General features: G+C 37.5%; 1 protein-coding gene and 1 long non-coding RNA gene across 2 annotated transcripts; both read right to left on the bottom strand.

Annotated features, from left to right (window-relative positions):
- Positions 1–9,180: 9,180 nt before the first annotated feature.
- LOC140875275 (uncharacterized) lies at positions 9,181–10,062 on the bottom strand. Its single transcript, XR_012148390.1, has 4 exons — positions 9,892–10,062; positions 9,618–9,735; positions 9,397–9,470; positions 9,181–9,305 (listed from the first exon to the last, which is right to left on the bottom strand). It is a non-coding gene; the product is annotated as an uncharacterized lncRNA (long non-coding RNA).
- Positions 10,063–10,365: 303 nt separating this feature from the next.
- Positions 10,366–12,168, bottom strand: LOC140875476 (uncharacterized). Its single transcript, XM_073279164.1, has one exon. The coding sequence runs from the start codon at positions 12,166–12,168 to the stop codon at positions 10,366–10,368; it is 1,803 nt and encodes a 600-aa protein (XP_073135265.1).
- Between the last annotated feature and the right edge of the window lie 6,150 nt (positions 12,169–18,318).

Genomic DNA, 18,318 nt, shown 5'->3' with positions numbered 1-18,318 from the left:
CTAGAAATAAAGGAATGCGATGCTCCAGTATCAATTAATACAAGTGCAGGAATACCACATAACAAGAAGTTACCTGCCAACATGCGATCGCTTCCCTCAGTAGCCTGCTCCTGAGACAGAGCAAACACCTGCCCTTGAGTCTGGGGACGATAACCAGAAGAACTCTGTGGTGCTGGCTGCTGACGTGGAACAATAGAAGCCTGAGATCCAACCTGTGATCCCGATCCACTAGCAGAACCCATGCGCTGAGGACAATCTCTCCGCAGATGTCCCTGCTGACCGCAAATATAACAAGCACCAGTAGCTCTCCGACATGAAGCTGCAGGATGCTTCCCTCCACAATGGCTACAAAACTCCTCCTTCTTCTTCTTCTTCCCAAAACGGAACATACCTCGTGAACCACGAGATCCAGATGAAGTAGTAGGAGTAGAAGAAGACGTAGGTCCAGATTGCACAACAGATTGAGCTCGAGGCTCAAAAGATCCACTAGGCTGTGCTGGCATCATCAACTGTGCACGCCTGTTGCTAGTCTCCACAAGACGGCAACGGTTCACCAAAGTCTCAAAAGATACCGGGTCATCACAGACGACAACCTGAGAGTAGATATCTTGGTTCAAACCTTGTAGAAAGATATCATACTTCGATGCATCACTCTCATTAATATGAGGACTGAAAGGTAGCAGATCAAGAAATCGTTGCTGATATTGATCAATAGTCATTGATCCTTGCCTCAAAGTAAGCAACTCCATAGATCGTGCTTGGCGAACAGCCGGAGGAAAATACAATTTCTGGAACTCCCGACAGAAATCCCCCCAAGTCACCTGTCATCTCTCAGTACGTGCCTGAGCAGCCTTGGCATCCCACCAAAAACGTGCTCTATCCTCTAGAACGAATTGTAGAACTTCCAGTTTTTGCTCCTCAGTACACTCGAAAGCTCGGAACGTGCTCTCAAGTTTAGACATCCAGCTTCTAGCTTGTTCAGGATTCTCGCCTCCCACTAAGGGTTTTGGTCCTACCTGCATAAACTTATTAATAGTATAGCGACGTTGACCCTCATGAGGACGATGTCGATCATCCTGATGATGATGGCGACGATGATGATGACCACCTCCCTGGCCAACACTACCGTGACTTTCGTCAGCCATATCCTGAAAAGAATTGCACATTAAAATCCCAAATGCGCAAGAATTACTCAAGACTAAACTAAATCCCAAGTACCAATCCCAAAATCTATGCATGCTCTGATACCAAAAATGTAGTGACCCTGCATAGAATCACCTACTAACTGGCAACTAATAACATGCATTAAACTTAATACAACAAAATACTTAACAGAGTAAAACGTGCGGAAACATAATCCATAATTTACATATCAGCTTAGTAAATTATCCAGGCTTAATACTGTAGGGGTACAACCAAATCGAAAACTTAAACAGTAAACATTATACAGCTATATCGAATCCTGCTGTATAATAAAATCCTCAAGGCTCCTGCTCCCTAGTCCTGCCTTGAACTACCAGCTCCGTCCATCCTGCGACCTGCCCCATGGAATAGGGTGTCCAAGATAATAACTAGGACATGAGCGCTAACGCCCAGTACATAGACATGAGTAAACATATGTATATAATGCATGCAACATGATGACTGGTACAGGGTCATCTGAAAAGTCATGCTCAGAACCGGCGCCATATGAGTGCTGCCACCGCACGGATCAACCTCTGGGTGCAACCACACTCGTCTAGTACACCAGAGTAGACAGACATAAATGCCCCTGTCGTCGTGGTACTCTCAGTGACAGACTATCGAGTATAGAGCTGAGCGACTCTATAGTCAGGTATAACAAGATATAGGCTCAACATGTATATGCACATGACATATGAATATAGAAAGCGGTAAATCATATATCATGCCATATAATAATGCCAAATAAATGCAACATATAAACATGTATACTCGCTGGCAATATCAGTCAATGTGTACGTACCTCTAGGCTAGTTCAAGTATAATAGGATCCTAGGTTCCAAGCCTATATTCAAAAGTTCACCGTATCACTACACAAGTTCTATAAGCCTTAACTAAGCTAATAAGTACTCCCAAAACTTAAATCGATTCCCGGACCATACCTTCGTCCGAAGTAAGACCTTTGGAGATGCTAGTCCGGGATGACTATAACCACAACTTGGTTATTCCAGAACTTCGATTATAACCGATAGGGCCCTCAAGTGTATAACTCACACTTATATAATTGAAGAAGGAAACTCGGGAATTCGTAATTGAAAATGAACTCTGAACGGCCCTATTTATAGCCAAATTTCTCGGCCAGGATCGGAACTTCCGATTTCGGGATCGGAGCTTCCGATCCAGCTCATTGCGTGCATGTCTGCCACGCCAGGATCGGAACTTCCGATCTACGATCGGAGCTTCCGATCTGCTCTATGATCGACACTTGTCAAAACTCGCGACTGAGTCATCGATCATTGCTGGCAGCTGGGGATCGGAACTTCCGTTCCAGGATCGGAGCTTCCGTTTCGATCGGAGCTTACTATCTAGGATCGGAGCTTACTATCCGGCCCAAAATTAAAAAGCCCAAATTTTACTTCTGAAGTCCAATAACACTCCGAAATTGGTTAAATACCAACCCTTAATCATGTTTAACATATTATTATCTTAAAATGGTATCTGGGTTACTACACATTGGTTGGACTAGACCAATTAAGAAATGCTTCAATTTTACTAGGATCGATAGATACCCCTTGAGCTGATATCACATGTCCTAGAAATAATACTTTATCCAACCAAAACTCACACTTAGAAAACTTAGCATATAATTGTGATGTTCTGAGTTTCTGAAGTACTAATGTCAAATGTTCTTTATGCTCCTTCCTTGACTTAGAATAAATCAAAATGTCATCAATAAACACGATAACAAATCGATCTATGAATTCTCGAAATACACGATTCATTAAATCCATAAAAATCGCTGGAGCATTAGTCAACCCAAAAGGCATAACTAAGAATTCATAATGCCCATAACGTGTTCGAAATGCTGTCTTGGAAACATTTTCCTCTCTAACTCGAAGTTGATGATATCCGGAACGAAGATCAATTTTAGAATACACAGATGTACCCTGCAACTGATCAAACAAGCCATCAATTCGTGGCAAAGGATACTTATTCTTCACAGTAGCCTGATTCAATTGCCGATAATCGATGCACATTCTCATCGTTCCGTCTTTCTTTTTCACAAACAAAACTGGAGCACCCCAAGGCGACACACTTGGTCTAATATAACCTTTTTCTAGCAAATCTTGCAATTTCGTCTTAAGTTCTTTCAATTCTGCTGGAGCTAATCGATATGGGGCTCGAAAAATCAGACTTGTCCCTGACATCAACTCAATGCTAATATCTACTTCCCTCTGAGGCGGAAAACTTGGAATCTCATCAGGAAACACTACAAGAAAAATGGCAAACGACAACGCTTTTTCCGCGTTGTTATTGTCACGAAAAAGCGTTGTCGTAGCCAGTGTTGTGAAAGACCGCGGTCAAAGACAACGCGGAAAAAGCGTTGTCGTTTTGAGCAAAGACAACGCTTTTTATGCGTAGACAACGCGGAAAAAGCGTTGTCGTTTTGAGCAAAGACAACGCATAAAAAGCGTTGTCTTTGCTCAAAACGACAACGCTTTTTCCGCGTTGTCTTTGACCGCGATCTTTCACAACACTGGCTACGACAACGTTTTTTCGTAACAATAACAACGCGAAAAAAGCGTTGTGATATTTAAAAAAGACAACGCTTTTTTCGCGTTGTCTTTTTTAGCAACGACAACGTTTAAACTACCTACGACAACGTTTAAAAAGCGTTGTCTTTTCTCAAATAAAAAACAAAAAAAATAAAATTTAATTCACAAATTTTCAATATTATAAATCACTCAATATTCAAAATTTTAGAAAATTAAATCTAATATACAGTATTTCAATGTTATAAATTATTCAAATATAACAAAAATCATTCAAATGTAACAAATAATCGAATTCTTCATGTTCATCTCGGCCATGTGCGCTATGCTTTCTGCCTCAAAACGGAGTCGACGATCAGACCAACTCTCAGAATGCTAAATCCATTTGGAGGACTGGGAATGTGCTGAACAATAGGAGCAAACAAGAATAAAATTTCAAAGCCATGGTTATGAATGACACAATAAATCAAACATCAAAGAAGAAAATTAAAATGAAAACAAATTTGACAACACAATTCAGCCAAGAAGTCAGACGGGCTACTTTGTGTCTCACTTGATGTCTTTGCGGAGGAATATACGGCAGTCCTGAAGATACTTGAATCTATATATGCACAAAACATGCAAAATATGGTTGATGCATACAAGGCTCTGAAACATAAAAGCTAATTTTACAACTTCCAATGCATATTTTTTTATAAAGGCGTAGTGCCCCCTTGTAGATAGATAACACTAACAACAACATAATTTAATGTGATTCAAACAGATCAATAAAAATTCCTTCTTTCTCTAAGCTCGCTTCGACAATGCGAAATAACATATCGTGTTACAAAATGCCACATATGTATATGACCGATGATGAATGTAATTCCTATATATAAAAAATTTATAAAAAACATTAAGCCCTTCACCTTGGACAGTATAAAGTCACCAATCCACCGATTGCAGTCAACATAATTAGTGTGTACTGATGCAAAAAATATCTGAAACACAAAAATGTTGATTCAGATCAGTGGGAAAAATAACTCACTCCAGCTACCTGACATTCAAGGGAAAAAAAGGAGAAAAAGGATGAGAAGAAAAACTACTTACAGGGAACTGTACATATTTAGTGGGAAACTTGGAAGGTAGGTCTGTCCAAGTAAATGATTTCTCCACGTACGTCCAGAATTTTGAATCAAATTCAATTTATGTCAGCTACCATAAGTCCAGGTAGAATCATGTTAGCAGATTATATTACTGTTAGACACAAATCTCAATTATTGGAATTAATGAAGAAGCATAAATTTTATTGATGAAATGGAAAATCAAAACTATGATAAAATATAAAATAAATTAAAATGAAATTCCTCTATTTGAAATTTAAGGGCTCGAGAGCTTGATCCTTGCACGAAGTTATTTTGAAATTTCAGCAAAAATTTCTCTACAGTGTTATCCATTCCACAGCTTGCAATACGATACATGTCCGAAGGGTGGAAGTCATACAATATTCATAACAAATGAAAGGATAGATGCTCAGAGTAAGTTCTACCTGAAGTTCCTACACCATATTCAGAGCATTTTCTTACAAAAAGGCAATATAGGGAAGACAAAAGGTCGGATAGAACATACCACACTAAGAACTTCATTACGATGTCCCCCAGCACCAGAAAATATCAAAATACATATTCCAGTATGGATGTTCCATAGCCGAACTGATTCATCCTGGCCCATGTTTTATCGTTAATCAACTTTCATGCAAGATATTGTATGATAATCTTAACTTCTTTCAATAGAACAGGAAACAGATTAATTATCATAAACATATACAATATATTTTGGTGGTTAGTAGGTACCTTTGCTTGATGGTGAACAATGGTTGAGGTATCACCATCGTTGGTCGATACCCAATCTCCCTCTGTCGTGTAACTTTCTCTTCTAGTTCGACTCGAGCCAATTAAGTACATAAACATATATAAACCCTCAATATATAGAAGTTTAATTAGAAGTGATCGCTGCTTTCTAATGGCCGAATTAATTTAACTTGTAACTTTTTGACAGGTAATATCCAAGTCTGATAACGAGATCAATTACAACCACTGTGTTTATGACTCTTGCAACCAAGATTACACTCTGAATTGATTGTCAAGCAAACCAAAGTACTTACTCCAAGTCTGTGGGTTTAATATGCCTGTCTGCAGTGATCTCACCAGAAACTACAGAAGTAGTCACGATGCTGCACAAAAGGGAAACACACGATTCTTAAGAAACCAAAGACGCAAACAATGTGAAGGAGTATGGTAAATTAACACTCGATCAGGTAGTAGAGTCACCCAGTAAGCTGTGTGTGTTTTGCACGACGGGTCTGTCCAATGCCACCAAGTGCATCCATTGCCTTCCAAGCATTCGGCCACATTCCAAGAAAGTTGAATGTTGTTCTCAAGGAGTCTGCCGATTCCAACACCAGACTCCGGATTCCCAACCTGTGAAATCAAATATATAATAGCTAGTTTACAAAAAAAAGATTCGATTTAATTTTCTTAAAACCCATGATTAATTTTTTATATACAGCGAAATCAGAGATACCTTTGAAGTCCCAAGGCTATTGCTAGGCCAGCAATTCCAACGCCAACAATCTCTACATCTTGCATAGTAATTTTACTGCCTCATTTTGCTCTTGTTTCCAAAACAAATACTAGTTAACAGATTATTGAAAAAAAACAGAGAGAGAAGAAGAAGATATCAGTCATTAAAATAAAATTTGCATCCAGTAAAAAAATTTTAACCGTTGGACACAAGGAAATAAAAATAACATAAAAGTCACAAATGGAAAGAGAATAACAGAGATCTATCAAGTAGAAATGAAAAACGGAAAATCATAACACAAGTCGAAATGACAGTAGGTGCAAAACATTATTCTTCATACAGTGCAGTTTCAGAAAAATGGGCATATCTCTTTAAATTTTAATTCAAATGACCTGTTTCCAGTGCCAAATCAAAGACAACACAGAGCACTACAAGTTTTCTTCATAATGCAGATTCAGAATCTGTACTATTCAAGTTCATTATACTCAATTTCTAAGCTACACGAGCGCTAAAGCTGCTGTCAAAGCATGAGAGCAAACGAATCAATTCTTCAACGCCAATATCCGCAAATTATTCTCGAAACTGTTCAAAACGTGATATATATTCTAACCAAAATAGATCATTTATGTCATTAAAAGAACTGTTATTTAACCATGAGTAATAATACAAGAGCATACATATCATACATCGTATCTAATCATGAAATTAATACATAAATATAGTTTATAATATTTTGCAAGGAAAAGAAGACCAAAAAATAATGACTTCCAAATTAAAAGCATTGAATTTCTTCTTCTCAGTGTCCATGACCTTAAACAGCTACAGATGGCCAACCAAAGACTCCATTCATAGCATGATACTTTTGAGCAAAACCTCATCCCTATCAGCCAAATATCTCAAAGTTTTACATATAAATATCATTTATCAAGATGAAGAAGCTGACATGCCTCAATCATCATAACGTCATAAAGAAAATGCGAATGGCAGCAATGTGATATACTCCATCAAGATAATATCATGGCAAGAATTCATTATATGTTAAAAACTTGACATGCCTCAATCATCATAACGTCATGGGACAAAATCGAACGGAATCTTGGATTTTAACATCATCATTGGAAGACAGAGTATGATACCTGTGGAAGAGGAAATACAACAAAGACATCGATGATGAAATATCCATAAAGATAATTCCGGGCAATCCTTTTAGGATCATCAACTAAATCTCCAGATCCCACAACTCTAGATTCAGGAGCAACATAAGCCAATCGGACCTGCAAAATTGACACATATCTTCACTCGTAAAACATGTTCGTCAAAAAGGAAGCATCAGAAATAATTATAAAATCCTCTACGTGTCTTTTTAATATCCTACAGCAAGAGAATTAAAAAAATTAAACACATCCTTACTGTAAAATTAAATGACTGACTTTAGTTTCCAGCTCATATAACTACTAGCGAAAATAAACGAAGAATAAGGCCTCTCTGCTCCACCAAGTACATATAATTACCTGAAGAAGGATATGAAGCAAATAAATGAAGTCAGTCATGCTCCGCAAGACCACCATCGTTGTTGTCAGGGGCCAAACTAACACAATACACTTGTTATCCTGGTCAAAAGTAATGACATTAAACTTGAGACGAGTTTATTTATATCAACCTCTTCAAGTGACAAGTAAAAGCACAGATATTCATAGAATGCCTTGGGTTAAAATATAGGTATGGTTAATCAGGAACAATTCATAATGAGCACAACCGGCATCATAGCATTGCATGTGCTACCACATTCAACAGGAGTCTAAACAAATATGACTTTGAAACAATATGCTAAGGTATGCACAAATAAAATCAAGAAAAATCTTTCCCAATGCTCGACCCATAATATATCTTTGTTAAAATTGACTTATAGCATTTATTTTGACAGAATTTGCAGCTTGATTTCAACAACTGTTTTGTTCTTCGAATAAAAAACCGATATAAGGAAAGTTATTTGTTTGTTGGATAACAAAAATTGAAAATAAATTAAAACAAACATGCATACCTGCTTCACAGAGAGAAGAAAAAAGAACAGTGGGTCTAAAAATACAGCGAACAAGCAAGATACCTGCGAACAAGCAAGATACCTGCATTTCCAAATTAAAATGCATCAATACAATCACCATTTGCTACATAGTATTTGATAGATTGCACAGTAATTATTTTTACTATGTAAGAAGACAATTGCTAGCCTTCTCTTCAAAAAATGCATCAAAAAATTGGTAATGCCTTGAGCATCTAAAAAAGTACTTCTGGTTACCTCGAGCAATGGTCGCGACCACTCTTTGCATTTATTTTTACTATGTAAGAAGACAATTGCTGGCCTTCTCTTCTCACCAGTATTTTTCAGTTTCTATATTAGAACAGGCAGTCTTCCTTGGTCCCCATCCTGGTTGGAAATATAATAGCAAATTCATTTTGAATGCAAAGAGATTCAATAACAGTTCTAATGTTCAACACATACGAAACACGAGAAGAGAAAACAGAGAAAAAATCAAGAGCTGCTAACGGAATATTTGCTCTCTAATCTACGAAGACAACAGCTAACGGAATATTTGCGTAGCAACATATCAGAATGAAACACATTAGCATCATTATTGAAACACAATTCTTTTGATGGCTATGCAGATGGTGTTTCATCGTTCGACACTATTTTAACAGACTATTATTTTGATGTCTATGCAGAATTACTTCACATGAATACAAAACTACAAGCTTCCTGTATCAAGAAAAACATACCCAAATTGGCTCTGACAGCATCCATGTAAGTGTAGTTCCTCTTCCCATTGTCCGGGTCGCCGGTGCGGTAACATGTTGCCATAAGACAAGAGGTGTAATAAGTGACAAAAGAGAACAAGAACAAGACAGTTGGCCCAGCAATCCACCCCAGTTGAGTTGTGGCCCAAGCTAAGGACAAAACACCAGACCCAATCACAGCTGTTATGATATGAGCACTTGCAGTCCAGAGAGTACCTATTCACGGCAGAGGAAAAAAGAAAACCATTCAATCAAGAACATAACTTTACATGAAAGAAAAATTGGCTGAGAATATAAGAAACTATACCAGTTCTTTTGAGGCGACCATCGTCATCGTAACACTTGGAACAGAAAAAAGCATCGGGAGTAAAAACTTGGATGCTGAAGTTAAAATACATCTAAGGTTGAAAATAACATTCGCATTTCAGGAAACACAATGTACAATATGAAAAACGTTAAAGGATTAGCAGAAATCAGATTTCATCTAAAGAGAATCTACAAGAGCTCGAGGCAAATGAACAATCTTACCCAGCGTCGAACCAACTATGAAATGGGTAGCTTTCTGACGGCTAATTTCAGACAGAGCAACACGGAGTAATGGAGACGATCGATTGAGCAAAGAGGAGAGACGATCGATTGAGCGAAGCTAGAAAACCAAGAATGAAAAGAAATAGATCAAAGTCGTAAAGAACAAGAACTAGCGCAGCTCCAATCGCGAACGAGCTAGGCGTGACGATTTGATCTTTGGCCCGAGATTCCTAGATATATTGGAATTAAATTGAAGCCAAGTACGAGCTCTTACCTTTTCTAGCTTCAACCGGTAGCTTTCCGGCGGCTAGGGCGGCGAATCGACGGCATGGAGAGGCTGCTAGGGTTTGAGGAAAAGGGGATCGCGAGAATGGCTTTTGGGAAGGAGAGAGAAGATACCGATTATGTGTTTTTTTTAAGTGGTGTATGTATCTATTAAATTTATATATTTATATCTATTATATATCTCTCTCAAAAACACGCTCATCCACAACCCCTTATAATAAGCGTTGTTGTAAATATTTATTACAACACAAATTAACAACGCTTTATTAAAAGTGTTGTCGTTGAGGTGAAAGTAGCGCTTATAGACAACGCTTTTAAGAAAAAGCGTTGTGAAAGGTCAAAAAACATCATTTAACAACACTTTCACGATCAAAACGTTGTTATATCTATGTTGTTGTTTCCATATTTTCTTGTAGTGAAATACATCAGGAAAATCCTTGATGACAAGAATATCTGACACTTTCTATTTCTCTTCCTTCGTCGCATCAAGAGCATAGATCATAAATCCTTCATTTCCTATCGACAATAATCTAATCATTTCCATTGCCGATACTAATGGAATGCGAGATTGTGAATCATTACTATAAAAATTCCACTTATTGCCATAATACGGTCTAAATCTCACAATTCCATGAAAACAATCAACAGTAGCTCTATAATTAATCAGTGTATCCATACCCAATATACAGTCAAAACCAGACATAGCTAGTTTGATTAGATTGGTTATCATGATCTTATCCTCAAATCTAATCACACAATTCAAAACTATCTCATTAGACATCAAGAAAACACCAGCAGGAGTAGCAACAGACACAATATCCAACAACGGAGTAAAAGCAATCTCATGATCATAAGCAATTGTAACAGATAAAAATGAATGAGATTCTCCTGTGTCTATCAAGATATGTGCAGGATACTCAAAATTATAACAAATACCTGCAATAACTCCCCCAGGTGCATCTTGTGCCTGATCCTGAGTCATGGCATGCACTTGAGCCTGCTGTGGACCTGGAAAACGCTGCTGACTCTGAGATGGATACCTAGGCTGCTGAGTTGGCTGTACCGAAACATAAGGCAGTGTAGGAGAAAACTGTGGTACAGGAGTATATGGCCTGAATAAGGGTCTTCCAGGAAACTGGCCAAACTGTTGTGGTTGAAATTGCTGTCTTCCAGCATTTGGACATACTCTAGACGAATGTCCAGCCTGCCCACAAGTATAACAAGTTCCTGGAAATCCTGTACAATGTGCACTCAAATGGTTACCACCACATCTATCACAGTACACTCTACTAGAAGATCCAGCTGAACTTCCACCACGACTACCACTGGAACTGGATGAACTAGATTGCAACTTCTTTTTAAATGGCTTTCCTCTAGCTTTAAACCAAGGCTTCTTCGCTTGCTGAGAAGATTGCATAGGCTGATATGAAGGTAAACCCACCGGTGTTTGCGAAGTGCTTCCAGCTCCTTGAGGAACAGATGCTGGGATTGGTTGTGGTTCACCCCTGAGTAAACTCTCTTCAATCTTCTTTGCCTTTTCTACTGCTTTCAGATAAGTCGATGGAGTTTCAGTAGTTACCAACGTGTGGATCGTTCGTGTAAGCCCCTTCAAAAAATATGAAAGCTTTGACCGATCATTCTTTGCAACATGTGGGACATAAGGCAAAAGAGCAGAAAACTGAGAAGAATATTCAGCAACAGATTTATTACCTTGCACCAACAGATTAAATTCATCTTCTTTAGCCGAATAATAATATGGTGGTGCATATTCTTGTGCAAACTGATTACGAAATACTTCCCATGTAATCTTTTCACCAGAATCAGAAAGTGTTTCTGTCGTCGTTTCCCACCAAAGTTGCACTCGATCTTTAAGTTGAAAAGGAACTAACTTCAATCGAATATCATCAGGATACTCTAGTTCATTAAACATATTATTGAGACTTTTAAACCAACTAGCAGCTTTCTCACTTCCTTCATTGCCAAAGAACTTTTGAGGACGCAACTCCTGAAATTGAGAAATTATTAATCGTATTTCTCCCATTTTCTCAGTCAATTGGGCCACTGGATCAGCCTCAGCCTGGATAGCTTTTCCCTTGTCAGGATTTACCCGTGGCTGTTGTTCCACCTCTAATTCCACATCTTTCGAAGGCTGAACAGCTGGTCGACCACGTCTTTCCCTGACAATATCATCAAGATTTCTAATATTTTTTGCTGCAGACTCTTCTACAACTTCCTTTCCTTTTCTACCTCTTCCTCCCGGTGCCATTCTACAAGACACAAGGATTTAAACATAGGCAGAAAGATCTTAACGAATACAAAACTATTATACGAACTCAGAGTTCTAATAAGAATTCATAAACTAAGTTCTAAAGCCAAGAACTACTGGTTCAATCAGATAAGTTCAAATAATAAACACAACAAGTAAGTCACGTAATAAAAAGTAGTCACACACATACGCAACCATTTTGTTAGTGTCTAAACTCGAGTATCTTAGACTCTAATTCGAGCATATCCCAGTTTATTCTCTGATACCAAATGAAAGGGACCGTGTCCTGATTTAATATTTAATGATCAAACAACCAGGATTAATTAATGTAAACAGCGAAAACGAGTAAAAAATTTGCGTTTTGTGCCTACAGAAAATTCGGCATGACCTATTCGTAAATAAGACATCCCAAAAACCTATACAACACAACCAGCAATATATACTCAAAAATAGAGACACAACACCAATTTACAAACCTATAGCCGCACTGGCCACGACTAAACACATGCAGAGCCGGCAAGGCTCGATCACACCAACAAATCCAAAACATAGTCCAAAACTATCAATACAGATACACAGGGCATCACCCCGACAAATATAAAATTCGCTAAACTGATATATACATATATCTGGGAACTCGACTCCACGCTCGTCTCACTAGGTACCACTAGATGACGCTCCACCAGATGCGTCAAATCCCCCTGGATAACCTGCTATGGAATCACAAACAACCACATCATAAAAAGAAAACAGGGGTCGGACCCCAGTACGACAAACTAGAAAAATTACGACAAATATAACTGACATGAATAAAATCAAGTACAATGCAATGAAATACAATGCAATGCGTGACAGGTATCAATGGAATAAGGGATACCAAATGGAGTCCAAATAATCGTATCACAATAATCTCAGTGGCCACCCGTGCCAGGAACGCAGCAGACCTCGAATCATCACTGCTAATCCATACACGTAGCATCGGAGGGTGACAGGAGCGACCCGTCCAGCCTCATGCTATCATCAGGAGTGTCTTATGTACCATCGAGAGCATGGTTGCTACCCGCTCGGTCTCGTGCTAACTCAGGAGTACACTAAATAATATCACTCGCTCCATAGATGACTCAATACATCTCAAGAGATCAATATCAATAGCAATCAAAGGAGTCAAGGCTCAACGTGCTATGAAAAATTGTTAACATGCTTATTTGAAGAATATCCCTTAATATTTCCAATAAAAATATATTTGAAACTTATTTTATTTTATTACAAGAAAATTGCGATTATTCTCAAGTCAGCACATTAACAATCAATGTAAATGAGTGAATGCAATCATATAATCCACATAAGAACATAAAGCACGTTATCACTCATTACAAAATACTTAATATCATTACATGCCATTATAGGCGTCGTAATATAAGCAGCTCATACGTACCTCAACCAACACTTAATTTACCACAGAAATATCTCAAGTATTTCTCTAATATTCCAATCCCAAATTTTCAGAATCTGTAATTCTAGAAAAATTGCTCATAAATCCTAAAATTCATATTTCATATTAAAACATCCTATCAATGACCAAATATCGAATATACGACTCTAAAACGTCGAAATACTGAAATTAAAACAATTTGAATTTTTCCAAAAATTCCTACAAATTTCGAAAATTCGCATTTATATTTTCTAGAGCATCTAAAAACTCCATTAATGAATAATCAACAATAAAATTCAAAAATTCCCAATATTAAAAATCTGGAAATTCGCAATTAATCCCAAATAAATTTTGAAAAATAGTCAATACCTTCAATCAACTCTGATATAATACCTACAACCAATAATAAATCAAATATCAATTATCGGATGTCAATTGAATCGAAATACACAAAATTCGAAACCCTAAATTCAAAATTATACCTCAAAGCTTCGAATTAAAGGTCTAAACCACTCAAACAATGTTTCTTCTATCCTAGGCGACGAACGGCAGCAGCAGGGGCTATGAACGGCGGCTGCCGGAAATGGCGTTCGAACAGGTTGCGAGAAAACTTGCAAGATCGGTATCTAAAGAAAGCTTACGCCGAGAGGATTCCGAAACTATATTTACTTTTGAAATCCGGCCAAAAACGAAGAAGATACGAGCATTTAAAGTGTTTGGAAAATTTTGGAAATAAATAAGAAGAAGACGACACAGATAGATGATGAAGATGATGGAAAAATCTGGAGGAGAGAGATTGTATATATCATATATCTATTCGATATATATTAGTTTAAATGTATGTCCTATTTTATTCATTCGGGGTTAAATCTTGACCCGGTTTGAATTATTTCAACTCTTGTGTGCTCTATAAATTAAATATGCATTTTAATATCGTCTATAAACCGATATTTATTAATACATATTTGTAACACACAAATTAATTAACATATTAATATCGGGTCCTTACACGGTTCTCTACCGCCTTTCGAAAAGATCACCCTTTTCTGCTTTCCAAGAACACAACTTTCACACAGTTTGTGTTCGATAGTTTTTAACTCCGGTAGTTTCCCTTTTGACATCATCATCTTCATTTCTTTCTCACTCATATGTCCAAGTCTACAGTGCCATAGACTTGAGTTAGCTCCAGCATCCACAACAGCTAACATTTCTCTGCAACTGGAATTCATGTAGAGGATTCCAGTTTTCTGTCCTCGAGCAACAATCATGGCTCCTTTACTTACTTTCCAAGAGACATCGCCAAAAGTCACTTTATGGCCTTCGTCATCGAGCTGTCCCACTGAGATCAGATTTCGGGTCAACTTTGGTACATGTCTCAATGTGCTGAGTTTCCAGATAGATCCATTTGACATTTTCAATTGGAAATCACCCATACCAGCTATTTCCAGAGGTTTTCTATCAGCCAGGAAAACTTTTCCGTAATTACCAGCAATATAATTACTGAATACCTCACGATCACCGGTGATATGAAATGAAGCTCCCGAATCCATAACCCACGAATCAACCGGGCTTTCCATGGATAGTACTAAGGCATCATGTACATTCTCAGTAACAGCATTTGCATTATTCTTGGGTGATCTGCAGTCCTTTTTCATGTGACCAGTTTCACCACAGCTCCAACACTTTAATTTATTTTCGAATGTATTTTTGTCTTTTTCACTCCTTGATTTGGATCTACCACGCCATCGGTTAGAACCTTTTTCGCTACTCCTGCCCCTACTTCTGTTTTCGAGATTTAGGGCAGATCTCGATGATATTGCTTCTCCCGAATCCCTCCTGTGAACTTCTTCACCAAGTATTCGATCTCTGACATCATTGAATTGCAACTTTCCTTTTCTAGCAGAATTGCTAACCGCTGTCCGCATCGGCTCCCAAGCATTTGGTAAAGACGCCAAAAGAATAGGTGCACGGATCTCATCATCAAATTTAATTTCAATCAATGTTAGCTGGGAAACAATTGTGTTGAATTCATTGATGTGTGCCACCACCGAAGCACCTTCCTCCATCTTCAAGTTGAATAACTTTTTCACGAGGAACACTTTATTATTTGCTGATGGCTTCTCGTACATGTCCGATAAAATGGACATCATCTCCTCCGTGGTTTTTGCCTCCGCCACGTTGTGTGCCACGTTTTTTGTTAGGGTCAATCGTATTACCCCTAACACTTGTCAGTCAAGAAGCTCCCACTTATCATCTCCATCTTTTCTGGTTTCATCCCGGATAGAGGTTGATGTAGCTTCTTGCTATACAGATAATATTTAATCTGTAACCTCTAGAACGTGAAATCTGTACCATCGAACTTATTGATTCCTGGTCCCGATCCGTCATTTTCGGCCATCGCTTCTACTGCCTTAATAAAATTTCAAAAAATATTTTCTGATGTGGAAGATCAGACAAATATGCAATCATAGAGCATACTCATAATTTTAAGAAATTTTTCACCAAGGCTCCCGGACACCGTAACAGCTCTGATACCAGTTGTTATGGATTATGCCAAAACGATCATGACAATAATAATTGCGGAATAAAAATAATCAACAAGAACACTAAAGATTTACGTGGTTCACCCAATATACGCTACGTCCACGGAGCTGCTGCAAATATTTATTACCGAAGAAATATTACAAGTGTAAACAAAACACTATATCTCTCTCTCGATCCCAACACCCGAGTATTACCGAGAAAAATATTTCTTTAACTCACACAAGAGAACACTCAAGAAAACCCAAGAAACTTTTTTTTCTTAACTTTTTTTTTCTTTTGCTCTCTTGCTCTGTGGGATATATAAACTGAAGGGGAAGGAGCTCTATTTATAGAGCCCCTTCACGCGTCCTTTACGCCTTAATTAAATGCTGATGCATTTAATTACTTCCCCTACTCCCAACCACTACCATCCACCTAACAGAAACCATATGTTGACAGGCCAAAAATTGAGTCCAGATAAAGTTGGCCCACAAAAAGACTTTGCTTGGAGTTAGTGATATGCCCTCGTGGTAGAAATTATTCCTGTCAAGCCGAATTCTCCAAGATATCATTGAAAAATTCCCAAGATCATCTCCAATATTTCCATGTAGTGAGACCCAACACATATTTTTTTTAAATACAAAGGTTTTGGCTTTCTTTAGAACCAATCCATAAGGTTGTGCTTGGATGGAAGAATTTCAAATTCATGGATTTCGATTCTATTTAATTATTAACAATGAAACAATATATCAAATCCTAAATCTATACACTACTTATTTACAAATTGGTCATATAAAGTAGAATGTATTTCAAATGAATTAATTATTGGGTGGACTTGAAATCTATCCAGCTAACATGAAATATCATATAAAAATGAAAATAATAGATTTGAAGTTTATGTTGTTACTTTTTTAAACAACAAAAAAACATTTAAATATATTTGAAATCCATGGATTGCCGATGAGGTTTTAGTCTACTGGCTAAGGCTGATTCCCTGAGCCATATGGTCTCAGGTTTGATTCCCGCTGATTGCGGGTAGATTTCCTAATTTATTTAGGTAGATTTAGTAGTTTATTATTTGTAATTTCTTTGCTCGAGATAAGTAAGTCTCGAGTTCATGCTCAAGTTCCGTCGGTTGTGCGGGCAATTTCCTTATATCGTTGTACTCTGATTCCATATTGTAATTGTACTAAAAAAAATCCATTGATTTGAAATCTTTCGATTCAAGCACAACCTAAGTTTCTTCCACCAAACCACGGATTCTATTTTTTTATTTCTTTTTTTTTGTGTGGCTCAATTTGTTCCTCGATTCCGGACCGCGACAAAATCACGTTTACCTTTTTCCATAAAAAAAGACCAACGTTTTGTTAAAAAAAATACAACAATTTTTTTAAAAAATGACACATGGGCATCAGCTGGCGCCTATCATTCACTTGCGGGATAATTCCTAAAAATATCTGTATAGTTTCGTTAACGAGCCAATTATATCCCTTTTATTTTTCAAATCCTGAAAATATCCCTTATTAATTAAAAAGTGTCTCGAACATGTCCTTGAAACTAAATATTACCTATTATGCCCTTTATTTCCCAAATTTATTAATAATAAGTTTTAGCCCATCATGCTTTCATAAGTAAATTAAAGCAAATTACCTCTTTGACCACACTGTTGCCGGGTTATGTCTACCGGGTTTTACAGGTTGTTCCTCACAACCGAACCACGCGACCGCAACCGATGGTTCCTGACACAGACTCCTTCAGCAGCAACTAGCATAGCCTTATTTCGTTTCCTACCTTAAGGCGTATGGTAAAAGCTTAATTTTAAATAAAAATAACATGATAGGGAAGAGCTTCGGAAATTTATTCAGACAACATATTAATACATAAATCAACCTCCTTTGAAGAGGAGGAGATAACTAGTTTAGCTACTCATAGTAGCATTGTTCTTGAAATACATGAAATTACAGAAAATTAATACAAACGTAGAAAGAGAAATATTACAATGATTTTATTTGTAAGAAAACTGAAGGGAATGATCGATGTCTTCAGCTTCCTCAAATGCCTGTATTTATAGCTGAAGTTCCACTCGTTTCACCGAGAAACTTCAGGGAATCTTACAGTTTTCTTGAATTTTTTATGTCATTATTGATGACATCTTTTGCTAGTGGGAGAGTCACATGCCCGATGTCATCTTTTAC

This window comes from Henckelia pumila, chromosome 1, assembly GCF_033568475.1.
Source record: "Henckelia pumila isolate YLH828 chromosome 1, ASM3356847v2, whole genome shotgun sequence".
Classification (NCBI taxonomy): Eukaryota; Viridiplantae; Streptophyta; class Magnoliopsida; order Lamiales; family Gesneriaceae; genus Henckelia; species Henckelia pumila.
Note: the sequence above shows the minus strand (reverse complement) of the source record. Positions and strands in the feature narration are given on the sequence as shown.